The 20,618-nt window shown below is 36.6% G+C and overlaps 1 protein-coding gene across 2 annotated transcripts in view; it reads left to right on the forward strand.

Annotated features, from left to right (window-relative positions):
* Positions 1–2,717: 2,717 nt before the first annotated feature.
* LOC129245405 (chloride channel protein 2) overlaps positions 2,718–20,618 on the forward strand; it is a 142,273-nt gene continuing 124,372 nt past the window's right edge. For both annotated transcript variants that reach the window (XM_054883556.1, XM_054883566.1), the window contains exon 1: positions 2,718–4,251. In XM_054883556.1, coding sequence (XP_054739531.1) covers positions 4,081–4,251 — 171 coding nt within the window. In that variant the 5' untranslated portion in view covers positions 2,718–4,080. The remainder of the gene's footprint in view (positions 4,252–20,618) is intronic.

Below are 20,618 nucleotides of genomic sequence, written 5' to 3' on the forward strand. Positions count from 1 at the left end.
ATCTCCGTTCACAGTCTCTTGAAGAGAGCGCAGTTTTGGTAACACAGCAGTTTGGAAACAAATGTTCAATATTTTTAAGCATTCTCCAATGTAAACCGATTAATTTTGTCCCGCGGAGCTGTGATACTGACTAATTGGCTAGATTTTCAGCAGCCGTCAGTGCCAAAATATATTTAATTAAAAAATATATCTGTAATTGGACTACCCTGTATCGCGCGGTCCTAAATTTGCCATGCAACAAGTGGCATTTTTTCACTTAACAGTAGAAACAAATGAAAATAAAAAAATAAAAAAAACTCGCAAGCTAACGTGCGAAAACACACCATAAAAACGTGACTGATATAGTAGACAATAAGCTGCAAAATTTTAGAGCTTACAAATGTAGCGAATATTTGATAAATGCATGTGTGAAATTGGGAAGGCTTTTAAAGGAAATATTATGTCTATTAAATAAATAAAATGGGAAGATTTTTAGAAGCTACCTTGGAATTATTTTCCGCAATAAAAAAGGGTGGGATATATGGGCGGCCGCCGTAGCCGAATGAGTTGGTGCGTGATTACCATTCGGAATTCACAGAGAGAACGTTGATTCGAATCTCGGTGAAAGCAAAATTAATAAAAACATTTTTCTAATAGCGGTGGCCCTTCGGCAGGCAATGGCAAACCTTCGAGTGGATTTCTGCCATGAAAAAGCTCCTCATAAAAATATCTGCCGTTCGGAGTCGGCTTGAAAGTGTAGGTCCCTCCATTTGTAGAACAACATCAAGACGCACACCACAAATAGGAGGAGGAGCTCGGCCAAACACCCAAAAAGAGTGTACGCGCCAATTATATATATATATATATGTGCAAAAAATATAAAATTCAGCTATATGACTTATTAACATTAATTAACTCTTAACACATTAATCTATTCTGAAGAAAGAAACCATGAAGGTAATCCCAAAGCTTTAAATAATAAATATGAATAAATAATCAAAAAAAAATGTCATTGTCTATAGAGGGTCGCCATTGGATTATATTAAAAACTTGTGTCAACCCACTAGAATGAAAAATTTGTTTGAGTACTTTGCAATTGCTACCAATTTTAATATTTATATTTAACCTTTTAACGAAAGAAAAATAACTAATAATTTTAAAATATTCAAAAGTTTGATATTAATTGACGTTTACTCCCTTTATTGGGTGTAAACCTCCCCTCCTCTTATTTGTGGTGTGCATCCTGATATTATTCCAGAAATGAAGGGACCCACAGATTTAAGCCGATTCAGAACGGCAGACGGTTTTGTGTTTTATGAGGATCTTCTTTATGGCAGAAATACCCTCGGAGGTTTGCCATGCTTGCGAGGGGCAACCGCCATTAGAAACAACTTTTTCTTTCATCTGGTGTTTCATGTTCGGAAATTCAAACTTGGGCACTTCCGAAAGGTAGTTACGCACCAACCATTCGACTACGACGGCCGCCAAAACAGTAATACTTCTCTATTACTTTGTCGGAGAGTAAATTGTATTGACCTTTCGGGACCACACTTTGCCATACATTTTCGGATGTGAAAATAAGGCTATATTTGCCCCTATAGCACGTCCCTCGCAAAAACATTTATTATGCACTGATTTGGAAACAATAAAACATTAAAGTTTATTTGTTTATGCCTGAATACTGCCTATATAGTGTATTCACATGTATGTGTGTATGTACTTGTATGTACCTAGACTACTGGAGGTGCATTGGTCCATACGATTTGTCTATGATTGGCTTGATGTTGTCCTATAAATGGAGGGCGCTACAGTTTTATGCTACTCTGAATAGCTTTTTCATGGCAAAAGCACTGACTTGCTTTTTGCGATGCGACTACTATTGGAAACAAGTTTTTCTACCATTTGAGGTTTTATGTCGACCCTGGATCATCCGAATGGTGGTCACGCGCCAACTATGACATGTTTTTAAAACATGCGAAAGATAATCAGGCGAACGGAACAAATTTAATAGATAAGAGTTCAGCTGGCAAAATAAATAAGAAAACAATATTGAATATTTGGAGGCCACTGAAATAGTTTAACTCAAAATGGATAAGTTTTCAACGTAAGTCGCATGCCTGTTTAAATCAAAATTTTATGTGTGACGAAATAATAAACAACAGAAAAAAAGTTATAAATATTCCAAATCGCAAATAAAAACAAACTACAGATTTTGTGTTATTATATTAAACAAAATTACGCTATACAAACCCTCTATGGTATATAATCAGATTGTGATATGACATAAAAAGTAATGATAATAAAGCAGGAAGAAATTTTCCTACCTATTTAGTTTCATTTAGATTGCTTAATTTTGAAATTTCGCATAGATAATGTACATATATAATAATTGTGATAGCAATAAAATTAACGTGACGTGTCTTTCACAATTTCAGGTCGAAGGAAGACATCAGTGAAAGTGGATTTTTGCGGCCAATTTATTCAAAATTAAAATTTATATTTAGTTTTGATCAATTATATCAGTTTGTCTGTGACAACAAATACTTGATGCTGACAACTGTAGAGTGAGAATTGCACTTCAGGAATTGCAAATATACATAAAAAAAACTTCAGTGTTAAAAATACAAATAAGGAAACTTAAAATATAATAATTCATTGTGTCTGACTATGTGCCAATTTTTTATCAAAATGTTTTTAAAGTAAAATCTTTTTTATGGGAAACTATGATCATGTGATATTATTAAGTACTACTCCAGCTGGGATCCCGCAGAATATGTAAACATTCACAAATATGAACTCACACAATTAGCATACATATTTGCCTTCTCAAAGCACTTAAGTACATAGCTGCTTCGATAACTTTTTTCTATCTCTCTCTTTTTCTCTCACTCTCTTCTTATTATCTTGTTATTTCGAACAACTACGCTTACAAAGAAGTTATTCAGTCACGTGCATTTAATTTATTTATAAGAGCATCTCGTGTGAAAGGAGATAGGCAGAATTATGAGAAAAAAACTAATATCATAATAATAACAACATAACGCATACTACAATCATTACTCATACTTCATCCCCTACCACTACATCTTGACTTATCAGCAAGAAAAACAGACATTATCACACCATCCAATCCAATTCAATCCACCCAACAACCCACTAAACCAACAACTAAGTGCTTCAACAACTCAACAGTAGTCTATCTAGCAATCAAAAGAGAAAAAAAGCAAAAGCAAACAAGTGAAACGATCAATCGCCGATCGTAACTATTGCTAACAAGCTACACATGATACTTCGTGAAGTGCCGGTGAATCGGTTTATCGATGTCGATGTTGAATGTACATTCGCTTACAAATCTAGTACTAGTATTCGCACAGCTTAATACTTCGAATCACTCGCATTTTACGCGTAGTTGAAACTGATTATGAGCCGTCAGTAATCGCGATGCTATAGCCGCTGTTGCCGTTATTGTTACTGCTGCAAAAGAATTCTTTCTTTGCTACTACTTCCTTTCGGCGACTGTTTTTTGTATGTTGGCGGCGGATAACTTGACAATCAACACAATCAAAGCACTGCATGTCAGAAACAATTTAGCTACTCTACGAGTAATCATCAGCAACTCAGGGTGAAGATTGAACATCAAGCGTGTGTCGAAAGCATGATCTTTGTGCGGGAAGAAAATGTGTGTGAAAATTATTTGAGAAAGTTTGTGTTTAACGACGAGGAATATGTAATAAAATTACATTAACAAGCGCATTAAATAAATTCCTGAGCATTTTAATTCAAAATCAACGTAACTGTGATGCAAATGCAACTGATCGCACATGTGTGGAAAGTTTGGGCTACAAAAGTGATTAGAAGTAAATAAATTAAAGTAAATGAAGTTGTGTTTTTAAAGTAAAAAAATTCAGTGAAGTAAAGTGAAATTACAAAAGAAAAAAAATCAAAAGGTTTGTGATCTTATGTATAAAAGAATATGTAATCACAATAAATGGTTAAAAAAGTGTATTTAAGACAATCTATAAAAAATAATATCATAAAGCAAAAATAAATTTAAAGACTGAAAAAATTAAATAGAAAGTGATTTACACCAATTCTTCTAAAATGAAACTGAAAAACACCAACTCCGTCCAAATGGAATCTCTGCTGTCTGTGCCATCCATGACACATATCAAAATCCATCCAATGCGTGCCTATTCAAATGCATCTTCAATTGGCGGTAGTACTGATGATCCGGAGGAGGACGAGTCTGGTCTCGGCTATACACATACTCTGGTGAGTTAAAAGAAAACCAGTTTTTTTTTGCAGTTTCTAAATATAAATATTAAAAGTTATTGTCTAATTAAAGCGATAAATTACAAAAAAAATTGATTTTTTCAAATATTTGAATATTCACTAAGTGAAAATTTCAATATCGACCTGAAAATGGGGCAAGGAATTTCCTAATTAAAAATGTACATACTTATATAAAAAGCAGCCATGCTTGAGTAGCGATTTTTAAAAAATATGTTTTTGTTTCTTTCAAATACTTTGAATATTTACTAAGTAAACATTTCAATACAGTCTTTAACTTAGTTCAATAATTACTGGAGCTAAAAACTATTTGTATAACAAGAGAGCCAGGGGCAGCAACTTTTAAACACTCTGATGCCTCACTACAAGCACGAATGAGTGGCGTGGCACTTTTCAATCTTTATCAATTTGCGAAATCGATCTGATATTGTGATATGTTCTATGCAAATAATGACAAAAACAAAAATATTACAAAACATGTATAGAAGAATCCAAGTTCATGCCAGTCTGAATTTATTATATCCGGTGCTCATTCTAAAGTAAATTTGCTTTTCTAATTACATAAATCTAGTATGTTTTGCTTTTTTCAAAACCTTTTTTAGATACATGCATACATATGTAGAAAGTGGGCGTGGTAAGTTCCCGATTTTGCTCATTGCAATACCATCCTAACCTTGGGCAAATGGCATTTGTGTGAGTGAAATTTCGTTCAGCCATTTCAACTTTTACTCGAGTTATTAGCGACCGCCGGCTACCATTCAGTAGATATCGGGTCTAAAGACCACTGTGTGAATGAAACACCGAAACATAGAAACCATTTTTTCTAATAATGGTCTCCCTCGGCAGGTAATGACTTACCACCTAGTGCATTTTTGTCATGAAGGCAGAAAGTTATCCTAGAAAATTAATATTGAGAAGGCAGAAATAAGGTAGCAGTTACTGTTTACTAAGACCACCCTTTGGCCGACCTTATGAGACTACATACGGTATTGGCAATATTGGTGGCAAACTGTCTGAGGATCCATTAGTAGTCCACAAAGTGAGATTCTACTTAGTTTCAAGGAACTCTCGATTTTGTTCACACATTGCCGAATGACCCGTACAACTGAGCAGCGAATACTCGCACACCTGTTCGATGCTTATTACTCATTACTACTAATACTTCTCAGATCTCTAGAAGGCTAAGTTTTCAGACCTTAGATTGAGACATACGGCAACAACTGCCGTTGTTGTGGCGAATTACCAAATAAAAAACAACGGTTTGGCTTCATTGAATTCGTGTATTTATATAAATCTTCGTATCCTTAAAATATATTTCATTAAGCGGTAAGTTCCGCAGAAAGAACCCAACCGGTAAAAACGCGGTGATTGCGGGATAAACACTAAAACTATAATAATTCAAGTTGAATAATTTATAATTAAAAATCCTAATAGGCGCCTACGTTTGAATATATATGTAGGAACAAAGGATATAAAAGAATGAAGATGACAAAAGTGATTAACCGCTTACATTGCTGACACTACCCCTTATGTAATAAAATAAAAGCTTTTAACTCTATGCATATATTCAGGACAGCAACGCCTTCGAAAGCAAAGGAAAAACAGATTTCTTGCTATTTTTGGAATATGTTATAAAGGGTGTTTTTTTAGAGGTTAGGTTTTCAAGTTGGCACTACTTTTTTCGTAGATGGTCTTTTTGACAGCTGTCACTTGATTTATGCTCAGTTTCGTTTGCCATTTCATAATGAATAGACTTACACCTGAACAACGTTTGCAAATCGTGCAAATTTATTACGAAAATAATGGTTTGGTTCGCGCGACGCATCGCGCGCTGCGTCCAAGAAAATTTTGTTCAGCGATGAAGCTCACTTTTGGTTGAATGGGTATGTCAATAAGCAAAATTGTCGCATTTGGAGTGAACATAATCCACAAGCCATTGCTGAGACGCCGTTACATCCTCAAAAAGTCACTGTTTAGTGTGCTCTATGGGCAGAGGGAATCATTGGCCCATATTTCTTTAAAAATGAAGCCGGCCATAATGTTACAGTCAATAGAGAGCACTATAGAGCCATGATTAATGACTTTTTCGTGCCTGAATTGGACGATGTTGATGTGGACGACCTTTGGTTCCAACAAGACGGCGCTACATGCCATACAGCCAACGCAACAATCGATTTATTGAAGGAAACTTTTGGTGAGCGCATTATCTCGCGCCGTGGACCTGTGGCGTGGCCTCCAAGATCGTGCGATATAACACCGCTAGACTATTTCTTGTGGGGCTATGTGAAGTCGCTTGTCTACGCAGATAAGCCCGAGACGATTGACGTCTTGGAAGAGAATATTCGGCGCGTTATTGCTGACATACGGCCCCAATTGCTGCAAAAAGTGGTCGAAAATTACTTACCCGAAATCATTTTTAAAACATAATGGCAAACCCTTATCTTTATAATAAAGCTAAATTAATGGCCATAACATTAAATTATATACGTTTTATTTCATCTTGAAAACCTAACCTCTAAAAAAAACACCCTTTATTACATGGATTGGTAGAACACGTGTTTCTGTTAGTTAAAGTTAGGCAGATATGGATGTACATACATATAATGACACATCCATATCTGCCTAAATTCTGTGACAAATTTTGCAATCCATACGGCAAGAACGAATTCGCAGAAAAAAGTTCCGTTATTTTTGCTTTTGTTCGTATGCATTGTCTACTCATAAATTTCACTCAGTGCAATCGCTAATTTCGCTTTCTAACTATGGCGTGGTGAGCTAAGGAAAATCACATTGCTGTGATTGTATAATATTTCATAAGTGTGAAATGACAGACAGAAGTATGAAATGACCGTCTGAAGTGACAGACAGAAGAGGAAGTGGTTGTCCTCGCGTGGTTCCAAGCAGTCATAAAAGCCGTTCGAGAAAGAGTTCGCAGACATTTTCTTAGAAAGCAGAAAGTCATGTCCAGGCAAATGAATGTATCGACCAGATCCATGCAAGGCTAATTAAAGATAATCTCCACATAAAACTGTTCCGTCGCTCAACTGGTCAACTTTTGACAACGCGCTTGAAGAAAATTAGACTCGACAAATGCAAGCAGTTTCTTCGGTGGCACGCGGTCAACGGCCATGAAAATATTCTCTTTACACATGAGAAAATGTTCACTGCTGAAAAAGTTTTTAATAAGCAAAACGACGAAATCTATGCTAAAACTTCTAAAGACGTAAAAAATGTTGTTCCAAGGGTTCGGTGCGGCCAGCATCCCTTCTCCGTAGTGGTTTGGTGGGAGTATCTTGTAAAAGCATTTATGCGAAAAAGGGTTTTCGACCAGGGCAAAATCGACCCGGAGAATGTTTAAGAGAGAGTGGTGAAGCAGTTAAACAGTACTCTCATCAATGAAGAGCGTTGGATCTTTCAGCAAGATTCCGCTCCAGCCCATAAGAGAAAACCACCCAGCAGTGGCTAAAAAAAGCCGCGAAATTGGACTACAGTTTGCAGTCAGAATTGGAGAGCATGACCTGCCAAAGACTTTACAGATACTGGGTTGCCCATATTCGACGGACCCATGTGTTTTTTTTTTAATCAAAGAAAAACACAATTTTTTTGATACTGACGATAATAATCATTTTATTTGGTTGAAGTAGATTGGTTGACATCACTTTTTGAATATGATATCTCTCAAATGGCCGCCTTGAGCCTGTACGGCGTATTGTGCCCGTTTTGTAGCATTTTCCATAGTTTTAGCTAACATTTCAGCTGGAATAGCGGCTATTTCCTCACAGATGTTGTTCTTGAGCTCTTCTATGGTCTTTGGCTTATTAATATAAACCTTTGATTTTAAATATCCCCACATGAAGAAGTCAGGTGGCTTAAATCGGGCGAACGCGGTGGCCAGTCAAAATCACCATTTTTCGACATCAAACGACGAGGAAACAATTTCTTCAAAAAATCGATTGTGGTGCGAGCTGTGTGTGGTGGAGCGCCGTCTTGTTGAAACCAGAACTGCCTCATACGCTTTCGACGAATATTTGGCATCACAAAAGTGGTTATCATATCGCGATAACGCTCCTGATTGACGGTAACAGCTTGACCATTTTCATTTTCGAAGAAAAACGGCCCAATAATCGTTTTCGCACTAACGCCGCACCAATCAGTGACTTTTTCGATTTTCAGTGGCGTAAATACGGCAATTTTGCTTGTTTACCGTCCCATTCAATAAGAAATGAGCCTTATCGGACATAATGATTTTGTTCTTCTTCTTTTGACTTCTTTTGTTGAATGTAAATTTCAACGATTTGGGAGCGCTCGCGTGGCGTGTACTGTTCCATGGTAAAAATCTGTTTGGACTGACGCTTCCAACGCGGTATGTCATTAAGCGATCTGACGTCTCTGTCAAAAGATACAGGGTTGCCAGGTGGGTCCGTCGAATATGGGCAACCCTGTAGTTGGAGAGTTTCAAACCTTTATCCATGGAAACCGTTCGTGCTGCAATAGCTGGTATGAAGGCTTGGAAGTAAATGGTGACCATCTCGAATGAAAATTAAGTATTTTTTTTTTATTATCAAATCATATATTTTGTTATTATAACATACTGATCTTGCCCATCAGGCTTGTTTTACAAATGTTGTGCTTGAGAAATTGTAACTAAGCTCTCTCACACAACAAAACATTTGTATATTATTTTTCATAAAAATATTGTATCGGTATAAAATATATTAGTTTTCCTTTCTTGTTGTCTATAGCAGGATTTCTTGTATAATATTCTCATTTCTCACTTCAAGTAGCGAAGTTTTTTGCATACTCTTTTAGTGGAAAGAAAATTTGATGTTAGGTTGTGAATCTCATGGCTGAAATATTAAATCTCGTGTGACTTGGCTTTCGAGAGCATTGTAGCCTTTTTAAGAAAGTCTGAATGTTTCTTGGAATTTCATGGTTAGAGGCAAAAGTATTATTAGGAAATAGTGGATGAATAATATATGCATATATACATACTCCTACATGTACTCGTACATGATCATTAAAAGTTTGGGGCATGACACAAAATCCATGATTGGCACTAATATCACATTACTCTCCATACGATTTGCCGAGACTTTGTAAACAGCTCTAATTATAACACAAGACATCCATCTCGGAGCGGTCGGAAGCATACTCGCAAAATAATACATACTTATTTAGTTTTAATCAACAGCTGACTGCAGGCAGTTTCAGAGCAGGGTGATAACATGTGTACTTACATATGTACTGATATACTCGTATATGGAAATATTTTGCAAAATTCTTTTCTTTTGTTTTATAGAAATATATGTAAGTATGTAGAAACTAATTACTACGCCAACTAATATTTTAATAGACGTAATGGAGGCTAAAGCCATAAAAAATATTAAAAAAACCATACAGGCACATCTTCAAATGCTTATCAAAATCGTTCACTGTTTGCTAAGATCATAACATGAAAGCGTTAAGTCAATAGGAGACTTTATTTTGAGAATGTTGATTAGAGGTGTGTACAAATGAAATCTCATTCGAGGAGCTGTGTATTCTAAAATGTGTAGCGAAAAATTATAAAAGAATTATTAGCAGGTTGTGAAATTTATTTCAAGAGAATTTCTTTTTATTTTTGCTTTATTATTTGGGTTCTGTTTTATGGTTACTTATATTGTTCTCTCTAGAAGTTGTTTTGAAAATTTAAATTTTTGTAAACAGTTCACCTACACTTTAAGTATAATTTTGGGTTCTAATTGTTTTTGTCTTTGGCGAGATATAAATCAAGGTCGTTGCGATAACGTAGAACCGCCTGTCATGGGAATCTTGAGTTATTTGTATTATATATAAAAATATATAGTAGCCCCCCTAAACGGTATGAATGCTATTGACTTCGCTTGAGTTATTTGGTGCAATTTAGTAATTTCAAGCGAATACTATATGACGGCCGTCACCTTACCTTAAATCTCCGCCTTCTATAATATAATTATGTTAAAAAACCTCTGTTAAGACAGAAATGTCAGGTGGAGGCCGCTACATAAAACATAACTGTCCTACCGAATTTCTGGCCATCCTTGAGTTATTTGTATTATATATAAAAATATATAGTAGCCCCCCTAAACGGTATGAATGCTATTGACTTCGCTTGAGTTATTTGGTGCAATTTAGTAATTTCAAGCGAATACTATATGACGGCCGTCACCTTACCTTAAATCTCCGCCTTCTATAATATAATTATGTTAAAAAACCTCTGTTAAGACAGAAATGTCAGGTGGAGGCCGCTACATAAAACATAACTGTCCTACCGAATTTCTGGCCATCCTTGAGTTATTTGTATTATATATAAAAATATATAGTAGCCCCCCTAAACGGTATGAATGCTATTGACTTCGCTTGAGTTATTTGGTGCAATTTAGTAATTTCAAGCGAATACTATATGACGGCCGTCACCTTACCTTAAATCTCCGCCTTCTATAATATAATAATGTTAAAAAACCTCTGTTAAGACAGAAATGTCAGGTGGAGGCCGCTACATAAAACATAACTGTCCTACCGAATTTCTGGCCATCCCTATAAGTTATAGATACTATCTTAACATCAGCTGTCATTTCGTAGTCTGATAACTCAATTTTCATTTCACTGCACCATCATTCGCAAATTCGCAGCATGTACAAGGTGAGGTCCAAAATAAACAAGACTGAGCTAGAAACGACAGGATAACTTTGAGTTTATTTATTCAAAATAGTCCTTAAAAACTGGCATGAACTCCTTGTGGACAATTCTCTTGGAATCTTCTTCTTCTTTATCTTTTATTATAGGATTTGCCTATTTTTCTTTACACAACAATTAGGATGCATACATATTTATATATTACATGGATATACATGGATACATAAATACATTTTAATATTTAGGTATGTAGTATGTATGTAGTATTAGTATGATTACCATTCGGAATTCACAGAGAGGTCGTTGGTTCGAATCTCGGTGAAAGCGAAATTAATAAAAAAAAAACATTTTTCTAATAGCGGTCACCCCTCGGCAGGCAATGGTAAACCTCCGAGTGTATTTCTGCTATGAAAAAGCTCCTCATAAAAATATCTGCCGTTCGGAGTAGGCTTGAAACTGTAGGTCCCTCCATTTGTGGAACAACATCAAGACGCACACCACAAATAGGAGGAGGAGCTCGGCCAAACACCCAACAGAAGTGTACGCGCCAATTATTTATTTTTATTTTTATGTTTAATAGATTGTTGTACACTCCTGTACAATATAATGCATATATTCATATCATTGTTGTGGTTGATTTTCTGCTGAGGTAGATATCCAACTTTCTGCCCATCGTTTTGATATTCTTCCTTCTGGTATCCCATCTCGAGGTATTTTTAGCTATGACCCTAAGGGCATGCATTTCAGTAGTCCGCAGCAGTAGTTTCGTTTTCATGTTTTCTGCACGAGCTTCTGCTCCATAAGTCAATATCGGCCTTACAATTGTTTTATAGTAAATGTTTTATTTTCCATGTTCATGTACTTGTTTTTCCACACGATTTCTCGGATGCAGCCTGATATCCGTGCACCGTTTGCGCTCCTCTCTCCTCTGTTATTATATACCGATTGCTAGATACATCTACAGCCAAATATTTAAATTGCATTACTTGTTCTATCATATGGCGGTCAATCTCCAAGTTGCATCTTTTAGGTTCTTTTGATATTACTAAAGATTTAGTTTTTTCAGCTAAAACTTCCATACGGTATTATAACAAAGTGATGCAAAAGCCTTTGAAGATTATCTACGCAATCAGCTACCGAAACAGCGTCGTCTGCGTAACATATTATTGGTATGTTTTCATTGTTCATTTTGTATTCAGCTAATTGCTTAACCTCTGAGTTAGTTTTATCCATAATAAGATTGAAGAGTTGTGGAGTTAAGGAGTCACCTTGCCGTATTCCGGTAGCGCAATTTATACTTTTGGTATATTTTTTCTTCTTAATTGGCGCGTTAACCGCTTACGCGATTTTGGCTGAGTTTAACAAAGCGCACCAGTCGTTTCTTTCTCGTACTAACCGGCGTCAGTTGGACACACCAAGTGAAACCAAGTCCTTCTCCACCTGATCTTTACAGAGGAGGCCTTCCACTTCCTCTACTACTACCAGCTGGTACCACATCGAATACTTTCTGAGCCGGAGCGTTTGTATCCATTCTGACGACATGACCCAGCCAACGTAGCCGCTGGATCTTTATTTTATATTTATTTCTATATTCTATATATTTACCATTTACCAATATTTTTGTTGAGCACGTTATTAAGATCGCTGATGTCTTGTAGGATTTGTCGAGGCGCCTTTCTTTCTTTTAATATTAGCAGTACATCCTGAAGTTTGACGCGATCAAACGCTTTTTTAAGATCAACAAAAGACATAAAAGCAGGATTATCGAACTCGACTGACTTTTCCATAATTTGTTGTAAAATAAATATGTAATCCGTTGTGGACCTTGGAAATGTACAAACAAATAAGCATCTATTTGATTTTTGACTTCTCCAAACGCGATTTTTTGGGTGATGGCTCGATTGGGGCCTTCCATTTTGCACTTTGACGCTTAGTTTCAGGTTCCTGTTGGAAACACCACGTTTCATCACCAGTTACAATGTTGTAAAGGAAGTTCAGGTTTTTTCTCGCCTCTTTAATGGGGTCTTCCGAAAGTTAAATTCTGAGCAATTTTTGGTCCTCAGTTAACTTGTGCGGAATGAAACGTGTACAGACCTTTCGTAAGCCTAAATGATCAGTTAAAATGCAATAAATCGATGTTTTGGAGGTACTCAACTCCGATTCCATGAATTTCAACGACCATTTCGGTTCATTTTTGATAAATTTAAAAACAATTTCGATGGAGTTTTCGGTGATTACTGATTTTGGGTGGCCTGTATGTTCATTGTCATTTATGTCCTCTCGACCATCTCAGAAACGTGTAACCACTCATGAACTCTGTCACGAGATAGACAATCATCGCCATAAGCTTTTTTCATCAATTCAACTGTTTCGGTAAACGTTTTACCGATTTTTAAACAAAATTTGATATTAGCTCTTTGTTCGAAACTTATTTTTGTACCGATGAAACAAACATACTGACACTTTAGACGCAATAACTTCGCTTCCACTGAACCGAATGTCACCAAGCTTTCACTGGAAGTAAGCTAGGGATGTAACTTCCAACGCACTAACTCATAAAAAGATGGCGCCATCAGAAACATTTTTATGACGTCAGTCTTGTTTATTTTGGACTTCACCTTGTGTAAGTAGACATCGTTTATTGATGAAAATTTGGTTAGATAGATTTTTTCTAATTTCACTAATTGAATTCCCAGATGTTCAATTAATCATGACAATAAAAATAAATACTACGTACAGTCGTCATTCTAAAAGCAAATTAAAGAAGTAATTTTTTATCACAACAATTTTAAACGCGTCATTCTAACACAATCGAATCTACTATACATATTATGTTCATACTACAGGCGGCGGTTATCCCCACTCATTATACCAGCTTTTTATTCAGAATTTTGTCACATGTTAATTATACAGTTGAATTTGTTGTTTGGTATTAGACATTGGTGTCGAAAAAATTATTTTTCCCCTAATATTTTTGTGTTTCAATATTATTAATTTTTGCGTCACCTATTATTTCCTGTTCCAATAAGGAAATTGTTGTAAAAAGACATGAAATAAAGGCCGAAATGCTGTATAAGCTTGAAATAAGGTCAGTGGTAAAAATGTGTCTTAATTTATTACATGCTCTTATCGGCTAATCGACATGGCTAAGGTAATGGTTACTGCTATGGCGTTATGGGTACGGCACCACTAATTGTAGCTTAAGGTTCGCCGATGCAGAATCTGTTGCAAAACGCAAAAAAACACGAGGAAAGTTTTGACGCTGTTCGAACTGCAGAATTTATTGAGAGCGTGTAAGAGATCATTGATCAGGATCGCTCAAAATCAATGAGGAACCTTGCGAAATTAAACACCAAAAGACCAACCGTAGAAATCACAGATGGCTATGTTCTAATCCTACAGTGGTTCAGGCACGTAAAGCTTGCAGCCACTGTTATGGACAAAGCACATGTCATGCCACCACACTGCTTTGCTCAAAAATTTCGAGAGAATTCGGTTCCATATATCGAGGTTCGAGAAATTTTATTGAATGATTTCATGATATATAATATGTTAATGTTGGGTAAAAAATTCGTGAAGTTTCATTAACTTTTGATCAAAATAAAAGCTAATTAGTTGTCCTCAAATAACATACTAATGTTGTGACAATCTAAGGTTGCAAGCTACAACTCTCGCAGCTTGTGAATCACAGTACCAAAATAAAATATAATCGACTCCATCAAAGCTAACATGGGTAATATCAACATATCTAATGCTGAAAACAGTGAAGACCGTAAACGCAATCCCGACTCAGCTGTTTCGGTCAAACTAATGAAAACCCCATGTAAACGAAAAGTTCCTTCCTTCCGTATCGTAGTACCGTAGATTTTATTTCACGATTATTAAAAAAATCCCGTAATACCTACCCAGCTGATTGCTCTCTCACCACTCAGTGTTGCCAAGCAGTACATTCGAAATCATTTACAAAATAAATTTTGTTAAAATAGCTTAAAAATACTGTTGAATAATGTTAATTATAGATAAATGAACTATTTGCGTTTGTTGGTTTTTGGCTTTGGTTTATTAAACAATGAAAAATTGTAACTGATAACGCGGATGTGTGAAAAAGTGTGTAAGCAAAAATATCAATGGCAACATTGTGTAGATACAACCAAACACATACACACACAAACCGATGTATTGTGTAAATATGTAATTAAAAGAACGTAGTTGTTCTCGGGGGTGAGTTTTTGTGCACGGTAAGGGACTGCGGTAAGGGACTCCGTGCGGTCTTCCCTGTTTTCAGCATAAGAGAGTCCATAAGGGTACTCCACTGGGGGAAGTATTATCTCCACTTCTTTGGTTATGTGTGATTAGAAAAATCTTAATCTAACTTAATAGAGCTGTGGTAAAAGCGGTGCCGTACGCTGATGATGTGGTGCTAATGGAGTCAGGACTGTGTCCTAATACGATCAGTGGGATCATTCAAAGGGTATTAAGCGAGTTTAACACTTGGGCCACAGGCTGTGGCCTCAGTTTAAACCCACGTAAAACAGAACGTATGCTTTTTACCTCCCGATATAAGGTACCAATATTTACCCTACCAAATATTAAGGGGGGGGGTAAGGGATAAACGCTAAAAAAAACACTTTTTTCATGAATTTATTGTAGCGAAACGGTTCAAGTCAGTTTATTAAAAGTTGTTGCATATTATAAAGTAACATTTCAAGAATATTTGATAAAATTTTCATGTAAAAATATTGCAAAATGAGCGAATGAGAGCACATTTACGTAGACGTCTTTTCAAAAATACATTTTGCAGTAGTCAGCATATCTCAGCGTAAAATCATCTGAAATCAAAAAAATCGAATAATTTAGTTAAAGTATGAGTTAAACTTCCCCCCAACGTTTATTTTGACGATTTATTTTCATTTTCAGCCATTTGGTAGTCGTTTGAAGTAAAAAGTGATTTTTGACGAAAAAATGCCGCCATTTTGTAGGTGTAAAACCACCTTAATATAAAAAAATGGCGAAAAAAAACGTTGGGAGGAGGTTTTTTATATGTAAAATATGTGTGAAAAATTTCAAAAGGATCGGTTGAGTAGTTTTCAAATGCCAATGACTACGCACTTTAAAAAAAAAGGTTCGAGAAAACCGCGTTTAAAGTTTGTAACGGACTACGCGCGCAACTGCTGCGTCTCGGCAGCTGTTTGAGGCGGCTCGGCTTTATGCTCTATAACTTAAAAAGTTTTGCTCGGATTGACTTAAAATTTTAACACGGTATTTTTGAAATGTTTTACTACAATAACATGCAAAAAAAAAAAATCGAGTTTTATGGAATCAGGGACTCTCTCTAAACAACTTCGACACTACTGTCTATGCAGATGGCAATGGAGCTGGTATATATTCTCACAGACTTAAAATTGAAAAATCTGTGCGTAGTCCAACCCTAATACCAACAGTGTCTTCCAGGCTACTAATCGCATATTTCTCTTAAGGGGCAATATATGTAGCTATTCTTTCGGATAGCCAAGCTGCAGCCCAGACACTGGGTTCGGCTACAACAACCTCTAAAGTGGAACACAGTAGGAATAGCCTTACCACCTTGAGTGAAAACCATAAAGTTACCTTAATCTGGGTCCTGGGACATCGGTAACGAAAAAGCAGATGAACTGGCAAGAGGGGCATCTGCCATGAATAATGCTCTTGCAGAATCGGTGTTCACATCATTAGGTGCAGTCAAGAATATAATTTCCCTAAATACCTCGGAATCGCAGATTGTAGATGGAAAGACCAGACGAAATGCAAAATTAGCAGAACATTATTGGCCACCTACAAACTTAAGCTATCGTGGACATTGATAAACATGAAACAACTGGCTTTTGGTCTATCGGAGAACAAACAGCCAAAATGGGCATCCCTCACAACACATACTGTCCCAGTTGTAAACAACCTGAGAAAAAGGAACCAATCTTCCATTTCCTCTGTGAATACCCTGCTCTATGGAAGGACGGAATGTTAACCCTAGGCCAACCGCTGTTCGAGAGTCGCGAATAACTGTCTGGCTTATACGTCAGCAACCTAATAAGGTTCTTAAACCGCACAGACTGGATATAGTCTTGCTGTAAAATATTGTTAAACAAGTTGGTAACGAGGATGTGGCAACAAATGGTGCGGAAGCGCTAGTTGGATTCTGGAAGAATCACCACTATCCAACCAACCAACCATGAAACAAAAGGTCACGGTGTCAAATGTGCTTGAGACCGTCCCTAATCCAACCAAGCTTCGTATTTTGCTGCCATGTTTTTCGATGTTATCATAAGATTGGTCACGACAGTCTGGAAAATTCAATGCACACAATGGCTTTAAAGCAATAATTGTCATCGATTTAACTGATACTTGATATTGACATTTATAACCAAATGTATTAAATTTTGATTTCATTTATAATATTTGAATTAAACATTTGGAAGAAATCGAAATCGATTAATTCATTTTTTATGTAAAATTTTCCAAGGGCCAACCTCCTCCTCTAGTTCCTTTACAAATGGTTTTATGCCACCTGCGAATGGCAGATGGGTTTTCATGGCCGAAATAAAATCGGAGGTTTCTCATTGCCTGCCGAGGGGCTATTAGAAATAAGTAGAGAGCGACCGAACTTAAATTTCAGCCACAAAAGTTCAGTTCGGTTTCGGTTCGTTTTGGAAATATGTATCTCTATTGCTTTTACATTACAGCATCTTTTACAAGGATAAATAAGTAAAGGAAAGATGTGCCAAGATGTTGTTTTAAAATAAAATATGTAAAATTTAGATTCTTTCAGGTTTTACTATTCTTATATAAAATATTTCTCTTAACAAAAAATGTGACAAATTATTGTACATCATTTAAATATGCACAATGAGCACGTCTAAAGGTAACAGCTGCCAAATAGTTGATTCATGAATTCCAATTGTTGAGAACGTCGTAAAGGTCGTTCAGCAACACTTTGCGCTACAGCAGCAATATTCTTAACAGAGCGTTCAGTTTCTTGAATTTTTTTTCACCAACCTGTGAGTTGTTCGGACGATTATTTCCACCAAAAAAATTACGAATTTTGTGATATGTTGTTACCATTTTCATAAGTTTCAATAATTTTAGCGCGTTGTTATATCGTGTAAAATTGTACCTCTGTCTACTTGACAAATGTCAAGGATGACTTAAAAAAAAAAAAACCAACTAGGAATCATTCTATACTCACATCTAGATTTCACTTTTAAAATACCCTTTTTAAGTTATGAGCTGAAATTAATGGGACCTAAATTTATTTACCTTTTCTGTTTTTTTTTTAATAAAAATAGTGGATTTTTACATAATCATTGCTTGTTTACGAGGGCGGTTCAATAAGTACGCGTGTTTGATAACAGAGGGTATTTCTGAGAGAAGTTGGTGAGAAGAAGTTGCAAAATAAATTTCAGACTGATTGATAGGTTAGTTTGGATTTGGCAGCTATTCGAGTAAATCTAGTTTCGTGATTTTCGCTAAGATGGAAAAAGAGTAGTATCGTTAGGTAATTCGTTTTCTGTTTTTCGATGGGGAAAAATGCGAGGAGATAAAAGCTAAGTTGGATGCTGTCTAAGGGGACGCTTCGCCATCTATGACCACAGATATATTATATATTGGTTGAACGAATTTAAAAGTGTGCTAACATCCGTTTTTGATGAGCAGCGACCAGAACGCCCGGCAAACGTGGTTACCGAGGAAATCCTTCGAAAGTCCACCATATCATTCTCGCTGATCGACGAACGAAAGTGCGCGAAGTAACAGAGCCCGATTTATTTTGATGCGAACGGGTTCATCTTCATAGATTTTTTAGAGAAAGGAAGAACGATCACTGGAAAATACTACAGTGAGTTATTGGACCACTTTTACAAATAATTGAAGGAGACACGTCCGCATTTGGCGAAAAAGAAGGTGCTTTTTCCCCATGATAAAGCACCAGGGCATTCATCCGGAGTTGTCGTCGTCAAACGGCATGAATCGCGTTATGAGTTGCTGCTGCACGTGTTCATCCGATCTGGATCCTTGCAACTTTACAACATAAAGAAGTGGGTCGCAAGTAAAAAATTTAGTTCAAACGAGGAAGTTATCGACAAGATTCAGGCATTCGACAAATCCTATTTTTTGGAGGGGTTAAAAAAATGGCCGGAGCGTTGGGAGAAGTGTATCTTTCTAAAAGGGGACTATATTGAAAAAACAAAAAAGATTTTATTTGATGGTGTACTTTTAATGGTGTATTCATTTTTAAAACGCGTACTTACTGAACCCCCCTCGTATTACTTCCGGCCATGAAAGCATTTGGTGTGCCCTTAAAAATCGCTGTTCGGTCGTTCTCTTATAAAACTTCGTCCATCCTTTGGTATTTTATGCTGGCCCTGGGTTTCGAATCCGAATTTCGGATTTTCAATATATTTCGCTAAATATTGAAAATAGACAAAAATGTCGTTTCTAGAGTTTTTCACACATAAATAGCTTAACAAGGTTGGTATACAATTTGTAATATGAATCCAATCGAAGTTCTGTGCAACTATGTCAGAATTTTACTTATTCGAAAGAATTTTGAAGGACGTGGGGCAGTATTTGCGCTCAAAATTTTTACATAACTCCATATAAGCATTTGATTGTCTTTATATGCGGCAACTTTCCCGCATAGGCCAATATAAAAATTTCAAAAAAGTTTTTAATCGAACCTAATCATCGGGCTTAACAACCGCGCTGTTAGTTTTGCCTTCTCCAAACTGGATAGAGAGGCCAAGCGAATGGGTCTGGAGGTGAACGAGGTCAAAACGAAGTACTTTCTGTCATCAAACAAACAGTCGGTGCTCTCGCGTATCGGCACCCACGTCACTGTAGACAGTTATAATTTCGAGGTTGTAAAAGACTTCGTTTATTTAGGAACTAGCATTAACACCTATAATAATTTCAGCCAGGAAGTCAAACGTAGAATCTCTCTTGGCAACATGTGCTACTTTGGACTTAGTAGCCAATTGAGTAGTGAAGTCCTCTATCGACGAAAATAACAATCTACAAGGCTCTCATCATGCCCGTCCTAACGTATGGCGCAGAAGCGTGGACAACGACAACAACCGATGATGCGACGCTTGGAGTGTTTGAGAGAAAGATTCTGCGCAAGATTTTTGGACCTTTGCTGGTTGGCAACGGCGAATATCGCAGGCGATGGAACGATAAGCTGTATGAGCTTTACGGCGACATAGACATAGCGCAGCGAATAAAGATCCAGCGGCTACGTTGGCTGGGTGATATCGTCCGAATGGATACAAACGCTCCAGCCCTGAAAGTATTTGATGCCGTACCAGCTGGGGGTAGCAGAGGAAGAGGAAGACCTCCTCTGCGTTGGAAAGACCAAGTGGAGAAGGACTTGGCCTCACTTGGTGTGTCCAACTGACGCCGGTTAGCACGAGAAAGAAACGACTTGCGCACTTTGTTAAACTCGGCCAAAATCGCGTAATTAAGAAGAAGAAATAACTATAAAAGTAAAAATATGGTCGTGATCCACTTACTCCACCTATTTATATAGAATATAGTAGTATAAAAGGAAAGGCGTTTATACGGCTTATAAGTTGCGAAAAAGATCCATTGAAGAGCGTTTGAGGAAACAGTTGATCTTAGAGCAATGCTACTCTTCGCACTGAGCTCTACATATTATCCAATCCATG

The sequence above is a fragment of the Anastrepha obliqua genome, chromosome 1 (assembly GCF_027943255.1).
Source record: "Anastrepha obliqua isolate idAnaObli1 chromosome 1, idAnaObli1_1.0, whole genome shotgun sequence".
Lineage (NCBI taxonomy): Eukaryota > Metazoa > Arthropoda > Insecta > Diptera > Tephritidae > Anastrepha > Anastrepha obliqua.